The sequence below is a fragment of the Sitophilus oryzae genome, unplaced genomic scaffold (assembly GCF_002938485.1).
Source record: "Sitophilus oryzae breed Bouriz unplaced genomic scaffold, Soryzae_2.0 scaffold_1307_pilon_pilon, whole genome shotgun sequence".
Taxonomy (NCBI): Eukaryota; Metazoa; Arthropoda; class Insecta; order Coleoptera; family Curculionidae; genus Sitophilus; species Sitophilus oryzae.
The window spans coordinates 2,392,697-2,410,013 of record NW_022145957.1 but is presented as its reverse complement, the minus strand read 5'-3'; the positions used below and the strand labels follow the sequence as shown (position 1 = coordinate 2,410,013).

Sequence of the window (17,317 nt, the reverse complement as noted above, 5' to 3'; positions counted from 1 at the left end):
AGGTTTATTTAGGTAACTTTTATCTTTATCTTTCCATAAACACATTCTTTCTTTGTTTAAGTCAATAAATTCAGTTGTAAATTCTCTGGTACACACTGTATTTGATTTTCAATTTTAATAATCATAAGTTATAGTTGACATGCCTATGCAGGCAGAATCACCAAAGAATTACTCTTTACCTTTGTGAGCACAGCAGGTTATAACTCGCAAAGATCCGGACTGCCACATGTCCGAATTTCTCCGTGGTAGTCCACTAACTTAACAGATATTAATAAAAGGTATAGATTGCGACGGCACAAACATTCCAAAAATCCTTTACGTGTATGCGCGGCTAATAAAATAGGCACTGGGATTCAAGGAAAATCCAGTTTTTAATCTACAAAGTAGTGATGGGCAAAACTGTTATTTTTAGATAACAGTTGAAACTGTTATAGTTATTTATAAAAAAACAGCTTAAAATAACAACTTAAAAATAACAGGTTTCTTTATTTTACTGCTAAATACCTGAAAGAGTATGAGACGGTCACCGCCAGGCGTATTAACGCAGTTGCAAGTTGCAACAATTACGTGCTCGGTGGAAGTATTTCCAGGGTGTCAAAACATTTCTAAATATCGATTGTTATCTAAAATACCTCTCTAAAAACGGTGGTTGTTTACAAATAAGCGCTGTTTACAAATTGCGATATAAAAAAGCCAAAATTCCGCCACTCGTCTATACCTACACATTGCGATCTACCTACGCCCTGCCCCTCGATCCGCGTAGATCCTGAATTGCGTAGCAGTGTACAGGGTGCATCCCACTCGACGGGCGAGAAGCTCTTTGTTATGATTTTACCATTTGCGGTCAAAAAATAGCAATATAAGAAAATGTGTAGTATATTCTTCATAAGTAAACCAACTACACACTAAAGTTCGAATTAATTTTACACTTAAACTAGCGTGTACCCGACTTCGTTCGCGTCGAATTAATAATTTCTAATGGTGATGATAAAGCAAAACAAGAATTTCCATTAACATACAAACTGGATAAAATTTTCTCACATTTGCCAAAAATAAGCTTTCTAACGTCGAGCAGTTTAAGCAGAATCGTGGTTAATCAATTACTCAACTTTTTGGAACACCCTGTATGATTTTTTTAAAAATTTCTAAATATGTAAAAAAACAAAATAAATTTATGCGTGTCCAGGCGTTTTTCCGAAAGACTAATCGTTTTTTAAATAACAAATATTGTAATATTTGAGGGGCGTTTTCACCCTGTTGGAATTTGAGATTCGAGAAACCCCTCCTTATCGAACCTCAACCTTACAGTCAATCCGTTTACCAAAAATCAGCTTTAAACGTCAAGCAGTTTAAGCAGAATAGTGATTACTCAATGGTATACATATTTTATTAAACACACATATATTAGTTACACATTTATTAAACAAACATATATTAGTACACATATTTTATGAAACACCCTGTATATATTTTTAAAAAATCTTAAAATATGTAAAACAACATAATAAAATATACGTGTTTTAAGAGTTTTTCCGAAAAACTCACCGGTTTTTAAATAAAAAATATTCTAATATTTCAGAGTAGTGTCACCCCCTTAGAATTCGAGTTTCGAAAAATCCCTTCTTATCGAACCTCTACACACTAAAGTCAATCCGTTTTCCAAAAATCAGCTTTTTACGTCAAGGGCTTTAAGCAGGATCGTGATTAATCAATGACCAGATTTTTCAAAACACCCTATATACATTTTTAAAAAATCTTAAAATATTATTCTGAAAATTTTTCAATTTTCAGAATAAATAAATACCTAAATATTGAAACTTAATAAGTAAGTACTGAAACATACAGCGCCATAATATCTCGACCTCCGTTCGTTATGCTCGTAACAGGTTGAAACAGAATGTATCTAAAACAACTGATGCGTCCCCAACCTGTTTCGAACCTCCATCGACAATCGACCGATGCAGCAGCGTTCCTTTCCCACACCGATTATCTCGACCGCCGCCCTGTTATGCTCGTAACAGGTTGAAAAACAACATATCTAAAATGACTGCTTCTCCAACCCGTTGCGAGCCTCCATCGACAATCGACCGATGCAGAAGCGTTTCTTTCCCACTCCTGTTATCTCCACCGCCAGGCGTTATGCCCGCAACTGTTTCAGAAAACCTGCTTCTTTTATATCCTATTATTTTTAAGCTGTTGTAAATACGACCATCGACGGTATCGACCGAAGCAGCTACGTTCGCCGTAGCCAAATACGTTTAAAAAAAATTATTTAAACGTATTTGGCCGTAGCGCTTTCTCCACTCCGTTGTCCGTTGTCTCGCCGCCTGTATCGATGGTTGACGAAATAACATGTTTTCCAGCCATAGTAGTTGTTTTTTGGAATTGCTTCGAGCAGCATAGAATTTCGTGGTGATGCAGAGCGCCGACTTCGTTTTTCGTTTCACGAGCGACCGATCTCTACGTGTCGTTATTTTATATCTGTTATTTTTTAGAAGTAGTAACGGTTGCGTTATGTTTTTTCTAAATAATTGTTATAAAATAACAGATAGTTAAATAACAACCCATCACTAGTGCATATTATGAAAAATACGAGTTTTTCAACTTTGGAAATCGCCATATCTCAGGAATGGTGGTTCGTAAGAAAAAAGTATAAAAACCTTTATTGTAGAAAATTTAATGGTCTACAACATTTGTTCAAGGTACTTTTGCGATAGCGCTTACCGTTTAGGAGAAAAAAAAGCAAAAAAAACATATTTTTGACTTTTGACCTTGAATAATTTTTTTAGCAGACGTGGGAGGGGTGGGGATTTTTCAGATATAATTTATAATAGTGTATTTAAGACCTGTACCAATTTTCAGCTCTATGCGAATTATTGTTAATTGAAATGTCTATTTTGACTGTGGTATATTGCATGCACCCCATACAGATTAAATTTCAAGCAGTTGATTTGATACAGGAAAAGCAAAATCTGTAAGAACGATCATAAGTCAAAAAATTTATAATTAAGGCTCTATTAGTTTTGTTGTTAACTAATGTCAAACACTAAAGTCAAAATTTACTTAAACCATTAAAAAAAAGTAAAATGCTATACAGGGTGAGTCTTACATAAGTCCAAATATTTTCAGGACTGGTAGATCTCGATAAAAGAAACATATTTTCTCTTTACCGTTTTTCAAATAAGTCCAAAATAACCGCGATATTTTACTTTGAAAATGTCAAAACAAATTGATTTTTCGCTTATATTTTGAGAACTACTGGATCTTTTCTGGATTTTCTTTCTTGTAAATTTAATCGACAATCTATGTTGCCATATTATCAAGATACTATTGTGTTTTAACTAAAAACTAAAAAAAAACAAATTTTCAATTTTTATGACTATATTGTTTTTCAACTAAAAATCAAACAAATTTTTCAAAAAAATCCAAATTTAAAAAAAAATCGTGAAAAAAACCTCATATTCGTGTTTCTGGGGTCAAAACCCGGCCGTCGCTAGACTTTTGGTCGCCCGATGCAAATTTTTAAATTGCCGCCTTTATATCTGTATGCAATAAAAAATTAATGAAGTTAAAAAAATTCTTTATTAAAAAATAGAAAATAGAAAGGATAAACCATAAATATGATCCTTAGAAATGACAATCAATTAAATTTTATAAGTAAAATTATATATGAGGAATGTTATCGATCATTTCTGTTTTTTTTTCGATTATACGGGATTAGTATACTTACAAAGTATAATACCTATATTTTCGCAAATTTTTTTCTCGACACAAGTCCAATTATAATGACAAATTCTCTATTTTTTATAAATTACAGGGTGTTTCATTTCGAATAGCAGTTGTGTCGAAAGCAGGGAAAACAACATTATATCTAGTTTCGATTCTATTACCTAGCTAATTTTTGACCCTTGATTCTATAACGGGTGTTTGTCAAAAGTGGCTCACTCCACAACTTTTTTTAATTTTTCAGATAAAAAAACTAGATTTGGTATATGATATAAATCATAGGATTCCAGGATTGATTGACGTATTCGATTGCTTTCGATCACTTCCTGTTTCACCGGAAATGACTACTTACAACTTTTGATTTTTAAACGCCACCCTCGGTATTTTATACTTTATTCAATAGAAAATGGCATTCTGAATAGAATGACGTATCATATGTCAACTTTTGACATTTTCACATATAGTTTATTTGAAATTGTAAAATAGCGGTTTTGACAATTTGATTCGAAATACCAAGTGAGTGGTATGAAATTTAAAAAAAAAATCTTTTTTCAAATATGCTAACGAGTCACCCTCGGTTCGTTTGAAAAAAATGAGATATGATTAAAAATACGATTTGGACATTTTTAACTGGCCATGACAATACACGAAAAATATTAGACGATCAAATCTATTTTTCCAAAGCTCCTTGATTAAAAATTAGTGTTTTTAACACAGCCATAGCATTCTAGATTGAAATTTAAAATAAGATTATTTTTTAAGCGAGAATGTCATGTAAAAAATACCGAGGGTGTCAATTAAAATTCAAAAGTAGTAGCACAGACTAACCTAAACAGATGCGACAAACAATGCAAATGTGAAAATTACATTTTGGCGAATGCGCCAGGCAAATTTTTCCGTTAGATTTGTCATATAGGCGAATTTTACAGCGGACCAGCAAAGTAACCTCCATTCGTTTACTAAGAAGCCACGCCTCCTTTGTGTAGAAAATAGAGAGGGAATTTTGTAGTTCGGAATCAAATAGAGATGATTTTAATTTCGTTAGTTTTTTTTTCAATTTTTGATACATTCACAATCTATACCTACTAATATATATAAAATTCTTAACCACTCAACGTAAGAAGCTCAATTTTGGCATACAGGTTGATTCTAGGGCGTAGAGGTTCGATAAGAAGACATTTTTCGAAATTCCAGTTCCAAGGGGGTGAAACCATCCCTCAAATATTACAATATTTTTATTTAAAAACGGTCAAGTTTCCGAAAAAACGCTTAAACACGTATATTTTATTTTGTTTTTTTTACATAATTTAAGATTTTTTAAAAATGTATACAGAGTGATTCGAAAAACCTGGTCATTGATTAATCACGATCCTGCTTAAAGCGCTTGACGTAAAAAGCTGATTTTTGGAAAACGGATTGACTTTAGGGTGTAGAGGTTCGATAAGAAGGGATTTTTCGAAACCCGAATTCTAAGGGGTGAAACCACCCCTCAAATATTAGAATATTTTTTATTTAAAAACCGATGAGTTTTTCGGAAAAACTCTTAAAAACGTATATTTTGTTTTGTTATTTTACATATTTTAAGATTTTTTAAAAATTTATACAGGGTGTTTCATAAGATATGACCATTGAGTAATCACGATTCTGCTTAAACTGCTTGACGTTTAAAGCTGATTTTTGGTAAACGGATTTACTGTGGGGTACAGAGATTCGATAAGGAGGGGTTTCTCGATTCCAAGAGGGTGAAAATGCCCCTGAAATATTACAATATTTGATATTTAAAAAACGGTTAGTCTTTCGAGAAAACGCTTGGACACGCATAATTTATTTTGTTTTTTACATATATTGATTTTTTTTTAAAAAATCATACAGGGTGTTCCAAAAAGTTGGGTAATTGATTAACTACGATTCTGCGTAAACTGCTTGACGTAAAAAAATTATTTTTGGCAAACAGATTTTTCGAAAGTCAAATTCCAACGAGATGAAACTACCTGTCAAATATTACCAAGTTATATAATAATATCGCCATATTGTTTTTTTCTGAGGCTCAGGACATAAATGTGAGAACATTTTATCCAGTTTGTATGTTAATGGAAATTCTTGCTTTGCTTTATCATCACCATTACAAATGATTAATTCGACGCAAACGAAGTCGCGGGTACACGCTAGTAATTAATAATAACTAAAAGATATTAATACATTTTAAAAAAGGTTTTTTACTATTAGGTATTTTTATGTATTTCTTATTTTATATTATATAATTTCTAACTATATAATTATTAGAAAGTGACTCCGCTGCCGGCGCCGGTTCCCTTAATGGTTGCCGGCTTCGGTTCCATTGACGGCTCAAAGAACGGCCGAAAGTAACGCCTAGCTATAGCCAATTTTGCAAGAGCAGCTGTGGCTCCGTTACTGAGACTGAGGCCATCACTTCGGGAACGAGAGGTCCGTGGTTCAAATCTCACGCCAAACTAGAATTCTTTTATTTTTTTACTGCTGTTTTTATTTTTAAAAAAAGCTGTAAATATTTAATAGCAATCAAAATACGGATTGCGTTGGTTTCACTCTTTTTGGTGAGGTTAGATTGATTATTTGGTGGAGTTAGTTGCGTTGGTTAAGTTGGTTATTTGGTGTTGATTGCATTGGATAGGTTAGCTATTTGGTGGGGTTGGTTTGGTTTTTATTAGTTTACATTTGTTTAGCGTTGGTTAGTCTCTGACGTTAACATTTTTATTTTCGGAGCCGGCATCTATGCTCCTGAATTGTGGAAGCCGGCGCCGGCAGCGGAGTCACTTCCTATACATATACTTCCGATTACAGGGTGGTCTGGGTCACAATTTCTTTCTTCTTAGTCTAAATACATTTGCAATATAAATACATTTGCAATATAAGAGATAAAAATTTGTTGACACGCCCGACCTCCGTTTTCCGTTTATTATAGGCGCTCTGTGCTCTCAGCTCCATTGGAACGAACTATAATTATTATAATTATCCCTAAATTTCATCTCCCAAAAAGGGAAAAAGTCGGTACAAACATTCCGTAAAAATTGGTTGTGGGAGTTTAATATTTTGACAAAGGTAAATTCATCCCCTAAAGAGGTGAAATTAGTGGTGGAAATTTATATAAAAATTTGTAAAAATCTCGTCCGAAGAATATACAATGATTTTGTTATTAATAATTTCAAAAGGTTTTTTAAGTAACGCAATGACTATATGAGAGGCGACTATGAAAATTCATCCCCGAGGAGGGTAAAATTAGGGCTGAACAATTATAAAGCCAAAACATAAAATAAAAACCTGTTCATTCAAAACATTACACAATAAAGGTTTCTCTAGGGATTCAATAAAAAAATCCGTCCCTTAAAATAAGGGAAAAAATGATTGTAAATATTCGTTAATATTTGGTATAGAAGTATGATATTTCGGTGTGGCATACTTACGAAGCGTTTTCTAGAAACTCATTTCCTAAAGGGGTAAAATTAAGGGCAAAATTTTATAAAATTCGTTACTACTATGTGGTTTAAAAGTACATAATATTTATGAATTAAAATTTGGCCAAATATGCTTAAGTATAATTGGGAAGCAATAGTATAGAGTAGAAGAAACGATTTTTGAAAATTCATCATCTCGGGGATGATAGGGGTGAAAGTTGGCATGAAAATTTATTACTACCTGGCATAGAAGTATAATATTTTTACAAAGTATATGTAGTTAATAAGTCGATTATTTGATCGAACTGTATGTGTATTTAAATTCACTTTTTTCGTATTAGAAAATCTAGGTATTTTCGGAAAAAACACCCACAGTTTTTGATATAATTTAGTCCTAGAAAATCTAAAAAATGTATCTTCTTCAGTTTATAGTGAAATGTTTTCTCATCCATTGAAAGCACACTTTTTTAAAAGCATTTTAAATAAAATCAAAACAAGAAACTTAAACTGAATAGCTGAATTAACTAAAACAATACTAAGAACACCGTGAACTAACTAAATGTAAACCAACAAAACCCAACAGAAAATTAAAATCGGAAACAGCTAATAATAATGATGTATGTAATATCCATGTGAAACAACTGAAGAAACTGACTTAAAAATCCTCTGAAAACCTTCAATATTCCCATCTTAGATTCCCATATCCTTTTTCTAGGACACTGTTGCCAATTCTACTTACCAATTTGTATAAACTATATCGGTATCACGGCACATGCAAACAATATGCCGTGTCTGTATCATAAAAGTACCTATTTGCTATATAAAAGATCAGCTGCTAAATTTTAAATCAATTTAAAATATCAAATAAAATTATAGTAGTGCATAAAACTATTAACAAGCAGGATATAAAAATAATTAAAGATAATTTAAGCTGGCTAATAGTAGATAGACTTTAGATTAATATTTGAAATTAACAGCTGGAAGTACAGCTAAATACAAACGGCAAGCTGACAACAAAGATCCTATTCTTTAAGAATTGTATATTTCTGATATTTTATATAATTTTTAATTTTAAAGAAATCGTCATTTTCTTTATACATATGTATTGATCTTAACCGATTGTTAAAATTTGTAAATTTCTCATACTTTACAAATAAATATTAGCTGATATTTCCTAACATCATGTAATAGTTATTTATTATTATCCAGGAGAAAGCGCTAATACAAGTACATATAACATTTAATTCTCACATAAAAAAAGTTCAAGCTGGCAATCTCGCTTTGACTTTATAATCGTGCGGCGGCTGCGACGGCAAGACGAGACGGCGCGGTGTATCAAAGGCAAGGTTAAATGCGAGAAAGAACGAAAGAAATGGAAGCTTAGGGGGGAGTGCGGGAACGATTTGAAGTCACCACGGCTGTTTGTTTGGCCGAATATTTTGCCTTCATCGACGGTATCGCCGCCCTGTCGTCGCACTTCCGAACATAGGTCTTTTTGAACAAAAAATTTCCCATAAGGTGTCGCATCTGTTTAACTTAGTTTGTGGTAGTAGTCATTTCCGGTGAAACCGAAGTGACCGAAAACAACTAAATACGCCAGTCAATACTAATTTATGTCATATACTTTTTTTAAAAAAAGTTAGAGGTGAGCGACTTTTGACAAACATCCGATATACCAAGCAATTTAGACTATTTTATTATGTTAAGGCTTAAGGTATAAAAGAAAAAAAACTATCAAAAACTACCTACTTCCAGTTAAAATTCATCAAAAATTAGCTTTTGTATTTTTGGAACGGCTTTAAATTTAATCTAAAAATTGTTAGATTTTCAAAAACCCCATAAGTATATATTTATTATTATTATATGTATATAGTATAGATTATGATTTTGTGTTATTGGTATATTCTTACAAATTCAATGAACAAAAAAATGTACAGAATTGTATTTTCAAAAAATAACTAGTTATTTTTGTCGGTTATAGTACCGTATGATCGAATAAAAACGGCGTCAGCAATGGCTATGATATGAAGATCGTTGTCATTTTATATGTAAAATTATATGGGAAATGTCATCGATCTCATTTCCAAGCCAACTGGACGCCGTTTTTTTTCGGTCATTTTCGGTATAACTTTGTTATAAAAATATACTTGAACCCTGTTACGAAAAATATTTTTAGAATGTGGGCTACCATGGCATCCATACTTTCGAAAATTAATAAATAAATAAATTAAGAAAGTTACCTCTTCCGGCCGCCTCGCGCCTCCCAAAAAGGGAGGCCTGGTGCGGCCGCACCTTCGCACCGCCTCTAATGACGGCCCTGGGTCGAAATACACCACCCCTAAAAATATTTGCACTTATAACTCACCCTGTATAATAAAAATTAATTTTAGAAATGCCAGAATAACCCTGTTTGGAACTTGGAAGAAATTCGTGCGGCCGACATAAATACTCAGAAGGGAAAGAAAGCATTTAGGTTAGTATTAAAATACCCCCAAACAAGTGACGGTTTAGAAGAAATGTTCATCATTGAAATGTTTTCAATTGTAAAAGTTAAACTAAAAAGAGTTCCTAATTCATATAAGTTGGAGGGTTACCTATTAAGACCAACTATTAAGACAAATTGATCTTGTATTTGTATACAAAATCTTTTCTTTTTTTGTTTGTTTTACGTGTAACATACTGGGACATACTGTTGAGTACACGAGTTTTTATACACTCAGATGCAAAAAAAATGCAATTGAAAATTTTTTCGTCAATTTTAAAGTGTTATATTTTTTTATTTTCATTGAGGACAAGCAATTTTCCCAACTTCCTACTTTTTTTTAGAGGCCATAATACATGTAATAATGTATCGTGATAGGAATAAAAACCCTAGTTCAAAAAAAATTGTTTTATTAATTTAAAACTTAAATTTAACATTATTGAACATTATAACATGCATAAATAATTATTGTTATGACAACTCTAAAGTTAAAATAAAATCGTACCATCCTTAATATTTTTAATTTGGGATTTAGAGGTCGCGTTGTCATGACTAATTTCCCAACTCAATTATACATTGGGGGAGAGCATCACCCCCCATAGCTTCACTACTGATACTAAGGGTCGGCATTTCTGATTTTCGGTGCCGATTTTCGTGTGTACGAAGAGTACGGTCAACACGCTTAGTAAAATAAGATGTACTGAATTAAAACAGAAGGCAAGTATTTTTTCAAGCGCATGGAATCTAGCGTCAAATTAAGTGATTATGTAATAAATACTTCGTATATTTGCTCTCTCCGACTTACTAGATTGCCATAGCGATTCACTCGTATAGGTACATGTAAACGCCGACCCAAGGTTTCGCTTGCCAGCGGAGTATAAATATATCAGCTTTTGTTCTTAACTTCAATTTTTATAAACTTGCATTTCATAAACAAGTATTGGGCTTTATCATGCAGGGTTTATTGAATGGTTGTTTTTTACCATAAATTTAAAACATCCTGTGCAATAATTTCGTGAACAAATTTTACTAAAACATTATTTTTCTGTCAGAACCGTGTCTCCTGAGCATTTTTTTTTTGGATCATGTCAATACATGCCTTGGTTAATTTTTAAGAGCATAATGCACTTGCCACCAACAATTTGCAACTTTTTCAATCATCATTTAATTTTGAAGTTATTTTTCAATATGACAAGACGGCTTTGGTGATTATTGTGAACTATATACTACTATGAACTGCCCATCATGTTCGACGTTTTGGAAATGCTTGGCAGAATGGTTAGAGGTCGCGAAGCGGTACCAGCTTCATTAAATGAATTTCGCTTGGTCCTTAAGAATGGGAAAATATAACGCAATATGACATATGCAGCCTCAATGACAGTATGAACTTCTCTGGTATGAACGCACGTATACAGACAGCTAAGACAGCCAAGGGAAGCAATACCAAGGGTATTTTTTACGAGTTTTTTTTATATTTTTGTATACTTGAGTAGTACAGATGTTTTATTTAATATCGTTAGTTCCGTTATCGCTATTAATGTTTATTAAAACTTTATTTTTATTATTACTCTTTAACGTTTTTCTTAATTTAGTAGAGTATCTAATGCAGCGTAATATGACGTTGTTACGACAATAATCACGAAAGCCAACTCGTCATATTGAAAAATAACATCAAAAATTAATAACTGAAAAAATTGCGAGCAAATTGTTGGTGTCAAGTTCATTTCGCTCTTAAAAATTAACCAAGGCATGTGCTGACATGAGATAAAAAAACAAAACGCTTAGGAGACATGATTCTGACAGAAGAATAACGTTTTAGGAAAAATTGCTCACGAAATTATTGCACAGGGTGTTTTAAAGTTATGGTAAGAAACTATTCGATAATAAAGTCCAATACTAAAGTTTACTCAAAACTGAGGCTAAGTTAATTAAAATTAATACATATATTTATATACAGTTTACCAAAAAAATGAAAGTTGGGCTAAAAATAAAAAAAATATATCACTTGAGAAAATGTTTTCCGTTGCGTTTTTTGAATCTGAGTGTATTATGAAAAATATTTTTGGATACTTTGTTTAAAAAGGTTTAAATTGAGTAGTTTACTAGAACTTTTTATATTTTCCGGTAATATATACAAAATATTTAAAATTAAGTCTCTAAAATATCTTACAATTGGTTTATTTTTTTAACTTGGTATTTACCAAATTGTTTAATTTTATTATTGTTTAATCATAAAGTATCCCAAAATAAATACTCACACGCAATTATAATTGTGTTCATTGAAACAATGTTGACTTGGAAATTTATATTTTGATAATGAATAAATTTTATAAATAAAATGCATTTTTATTTTCCTAGCCTATTATATTACAAATATTTGGGATTAAAATTGAAATTACAATGAAATAAACTAGTGACTGCAATTACTGTTTTATTCCTCATAACCTGAAGGGAGAGCATTGGTTTTTGGGTTGTGGAAAAGGCTATGGTTGCCATCACCCCATGGGAATTTTTTAGTACGAACGGCTAAATAGTCATATTTTATAAATTCTGGCCTTTCAGCGTGGTGACTTTGATGTTGAAGATAGCAATTTACTGCACACAGGATGATGGCAGGTGCTGCTACAAAAATTGAAAGATTCTTCCAGATTTTGTAACCACCTGAAATAAATAATAGTATCAATAACCTGTCTAAAAATATAGCATTTATTGGAAAACTGCAAATAATGTATCTTTCTAAAAATTAGTGTGTCCCCTAATTTTAGGTTGTAAGTTATGCTCTTAATTTTTTGGGACCATTTAACGGTGTTTACAGATGATTCTATATTGCATTTTTTATAGAATTTTTGGTTTGGTTAAAGCTGAGTGGGTGGAGAATGAATCAAACATTAAGAGGGCACATGAAAAGAATTTAGTTGTCAGGTGCCTAAGTATTATAATTATTGTAAAATGACTAATGGTCCAACTAGCTGTAACAAAAGCTGTAATAAAAGCTGTAAACAAGCTGTAATTAATCAAAAGGCTTCTTGGACAGTTTTGGTTATTGGTTGTGGAAGATGTGTGAAAGAAATTTATCAAACTATACCTATTTTGTCTCATGTTTGTGAGACAAAATACGACTGTCATTTTTCCATTACAATATCTCTATAATTATCTTTATTATGGACTTTACATTAAAATCCAGACCGCGGGTGTAGGATCACCAAGACTGTATTTTCCCCTTCTTTTAATATAATCTTCAAATTTTTCACATTTACTATAAATATTTTCAAAATCAGATCTAAGGAATTTACCATAAAAATATATGCATGGAGTGATTGAAATGTCTAGGTATAAATGAAAGTCTGTAGCGCTCTGTACTTTTTGTCCACAATCATTTGTTTTACCCTGATGAAACTGATTATCCACATCTTACGTAACACAAATCTTACATAAATAAAAGCTTACCTTCATGAATTCCAGAGACAGCTGAAGGGCCTTCTACCTGGGCGCTTCTTTGAGCTGATGTTTGAATGAATCTTTTTGCGGCGTGTTGTAGTATCGCTGCCATGTCGCTTAAAATATTATACAATCTTTTTAAAAGCTTTTTTCTTTTCTATTCCTGCTTCACGAAACTCCTTTACGTGGTTTTACGTCAAATGTCAAAATATAGTAAGTCATCAACGTCAATGTAATAGCTATGTGCATAAATATCGATTTAATAACTTATCGATATACATGCTTAACGCTCACGGGTGGGTAACTATTCATACTCTCCGATTTTTCATACTTTAAAAAAAATTATTTTAAATTGAAAAAAGTTGTATGTGCACTATGTGTGCATATTTGAAGTGCAACTTCTTACTAAGGCTGGTATTACACTATAAAATTTCTTTGCCAAAGATCTTTTATTGAAGATGATTTGAAGGACATGTTTGAAAAAGTGTAGTTTGAAATGTTGAAAAAGTAATAAATTTAAAATTAATAAATAACTTGATTCACTTTCACAACATTTGTATTAACATATCAATATTTTTGAACATTACGTGGACTGCTCACAAATACACTTCGTGTCACTACGTATTTCTAAGCCGTAGGCTGTCCTTACCACTTTTTGTCTCGCGCTTGTGTGTCACGGCTTTGAATTTTTACTCCCAGCGTGCGTAAAGAACTTTCACTGCAAAATACTAGTATATTGTTTTATTAGGAGTAAAAATGACACTTTTGTGGCGAGGCGGTTTGTCATAACTTCGCGAGTTTTTGATCTACGAACTTTTTTAAAAAAAGCATTTAAAAGGCCTTTTTAAGCACTTTAAAAACGGTCATATTCAGTTTCTTCGAAAAATGTGTCATTTCGCCATTATTTTACGGTAAAAGGTTTTTGAGTAATTTATAAAAATTGGCAAAAATATGCAGTTTTTAGATGAAAAATCAACATTTTCAATCCTAAATAACTAAGAAAATATTAATTTTCTGAAAAAAAATTATAGAACATTTTTTGCTTAGAATTCATCTCTTTATTGATTTTTGCAATTAAAATGGATGATTTATTTTTCATCCCCCAGAAGAAGGGGTGGCACTCACCCCCAGGGTAAAAGCGCACATCGCTACTATGTAACTTTTGTTTCTTACATATATCTCTATTCACTGTTGAAATTTCACGTCAATCGGTGCAGGGTGTTTTGTGGGTGCAGGTGTTCAGAATTCGGACCCTAAAACCCTCGCTTACTGGCCTAATAATAATATAAGAATCCTAGATCATATATTACTTACTTTTTGTATTTAAAGTATTTCAGAATTTTTAACGGTTTTTCGAATATTCGTGGCATTATATTACATACGGGGTATAATTTTTATTAAAGCCACCCAATGATTTTTGTCTAGTATTTTAGCGTTGAAAGAGCCATAATATGTAATAAAACGAAGAAAAACTATTTTATATTTTAAGAAGCTTGGCATACAATTTTGAACACCTTGTATGGTTAAAGATTACTATATTTGTAGCAAAGTACGTACAGACTCACTACAGTAAATACCTGATATAGTTTTGATTTCACATTTCTTGTATTTTTAATAATTTTTTGAAAAAATCCTGAAAAAAATATTTTTTGTTCATATTTATTAAAATATCTTTGAAACTATTACAACTTATTTAATAATATCTTAGGATTATGTAAAGTGATTAAAAAGGAAGCGAAAAGTGCAATAATATACGGGGTGTTCCATTTAAAAAAAAAATATCCCTATCCACTCACACTTTTTTGAGCCACCCTGTAGAGGTTAAAATATTTCCATGAAATACATCCTAATACATACTTTAGGTCTGCACTAAAACAAAATTCCTAACTTTTTTATAATAGGAGCTACAGATGGCTGACGCACTATTGCCGGACCCTGTATAGGATCCTGTACAGGTCGCTTTTATTTATGGAAACGGTCGATTATTAGGTAAAATATAGGAGGTACCGCAAAAAGTTAAATACAAAAGTGATAGGATTTTTAAATATCTCTTAGCGAGTAATAAATTTAAGTATACAGGGTCGTTCATAAAGTCGTGGCACATCAAAGTTTCATTTTTTTTAAATGGAACCCCCTGTATATTATTTCATATTTCGGTTCTTCCTTCAATTCTAAGCAAAAATCGAAATACACACAATGTACAACCCTGTACAACCAACCGTTTCCGAGTTATTGAGTTTTGAAAATATCACTTACACAATTCGATTTAATTAATTTCGATGTGTTTGGTTTGATTGATGACATTCTGCCGAAACTGTGATACTGTTGTAATGGGTTTTTAAATTCCTATTAGCTACTAGTAAATTTAAGTACCTATACAGGGTCGGTCATAAAGTTATGTTACATCAAATTTTTTTTAACGAAACCCCCTGTATATTATTGCATATTTCAATTGTTCCTTTAATTTTAAACAATAATCCTAATACACAATCTACATAAATTAATTTGAAGAATTGAAATGTTAACAGCGTTTTCAGATGGAGCGGATCGTCCGCGACGGACCGTGCGTCGTGTCGTGTTTTTTTCAAGATAGCCGTCGGACGAAATCATCCGGATAGAGCATACGCGCCCATGTGAAATTGTTCATACTAAGGGTCGGCATTTCTGGTCTTGGGTGCCGGTTTTCATGTGTACGAAGAGTACGGTCAACACGCTTAGTAAAATGAGATGTACTGAATAAAGACAGAAGGCGAGTATTTTCCCAATCGCATGGAACTTAGCGTCAGATAAAGTAGTTATGTAATAAACACATCGTATTTTTGCTCGACTTACTAGATTGCCATAACGACTCAGTCCTAACATGTAAACGCCGACCTAAAGGTTTGCTTGCGATGCCAGCGGGGTATAAACCCATGGTGCTTGCTCGAAGTCGCGGAAGGTCCGTCGCGGACGCTCCGCTCCATCTGAAAGCGCTGTAAACGAAGATTTTGTAATTTCCAGACTTGATATACTCTCATTTTATACATCTATAAATGCTAACTTGAGAACTAATGTCAAATATTATTAAGTATCACAGTTTCAGCAGAATGGCATAGGTAAAAATAAAACTGAACATATCGAAATTAATTAAATCAAATTGTTTAAGTGATATTTTCAAAAGTCAATGGTCGCGTTCATCAGGACGTAGCGCTACCGTAGCGATCACTAATTTTCTGCTGAACGCGCCGATTAGTTGTGAGCGCTCTGGGATCAGTCGCCATTTTTTCCATCAGATTTAAAATACGCTACGCTACCGATGCATGATGGATTAAACGTCACATACGCCAAATGTCACAAAATGTTTTGGAAAACGAAAACAAAGCATTTTGTTTATTGTTCTCGGTTGACTAATCCCCTCGATTTGTGCCAAAAATGGGTGAAAACAATTTAATATGCATTACTTATGATTTTGATCTAAAAAGCACGTTCAGCAGGACAACCAATCGATGGTACATCGCTCACTGATCAACTTGTCCTGATGAGCGCGACCAATAACTCGGAAGCGGTTGGTTTGGGGTGCATTGTGTGTATTTCGATTTTTGGTTAGAATTGCAGGAAGAACCGAAATATGAAATAATATTAGGGGGTTCCATTTAAAAAAATGAAACTTTGATGTGTCACGACTTTATGACCGACCCTGTATACTTAAATTTATTATCCGCTAATAGATATTTATAAACCCTATAACTTTTATATTTAACTTTTTGCGGTACCTCCTATATTTTACCTAATAATCGACCGTTTCCATACATAACAGCGACCCTGTATATCCTACGCGGAGCAAAGGGCTTCAGTGAAGTTCCTTTCTCCATCGGGTTCTATTTTTGGCAGTTGTTTTTGCTTCCTTCTATGTTGATCCTACTTTTTGAAGCTCGTCCAGTATGGAACATCTCCACGTTTGAGCAGGTCGTCCTTGCTTCCTTTTTCCTTGGGGATTCCAGTCCAACGTTGTTAACTTATAGCTAACAAGCTTAGGTATTAACTTTATAACAGAAAAAAACATTAAAAATTTTAGGAGTACCTACAACGTACGTTTCGCTAACCATATTAGCAAACCAATTCTTTCAATCAACGATATTAGTATTTCTCCAAAATAAAATATTTTTTATTTTTTTTGATATTAGTATTTTTAGAATTTAGGTGTCTTTTGATAAGTCATGGTAGTGAGATAAAATATCGTACAATCGAAAAAAAAAACGGC

The 17,317-nt window shown here is 32.6% G+C and overlaps 2 protein-coding genes across 2 annotated transcripts in view; one reads left to right on the top strand and one right to left on the bottom strand.

Moving 5' to 3' along the window:
- LOC115874889 (DIS3-like exonuclease 2) overlaps window positions 1-12,083 on the top strand; it is an 89,173-nt gene extending 77,090 nt beyond the window's left edge. Inside the window, exon 14 of the mRNA XM_030890189.1 lies at window positions 9,548-12,083. Coding sequence (XP_030746049.1) covers window positions 9,548-9,781 — 234 coding nt within the window. The 3' untranslated portion in view covers window positions 9,782-12,083. The remainder of the gene's footprint in view (window positions 1-9,547) is intronic.
- Window positions 11,983-13,301, bottom strand: LOC115874936 (cytochrome c oxidase subunit 6A, mitochondrial). Its single transcript, XM_030890241.1, has 2 exons — window positions 13,087-13,301; window positions 11,983-12,300 (listed from the first exon to the last, which is right to left on the bottom strand). Exons 1-2 carry the CDS (start codon window positions 13,187-13,189, stop codon window positions 12,071-12,073), a joined length of 333 nt encoding a protein of 110 aa, XP_030746101.1. The 5' UTR covers window positions 13,190-13,301; the 3' UTR covers window positions 11,983-12,070.
- Between the last annotated feature and the right edge of the window lie 4,016 nt (window positions 13,302-17,317).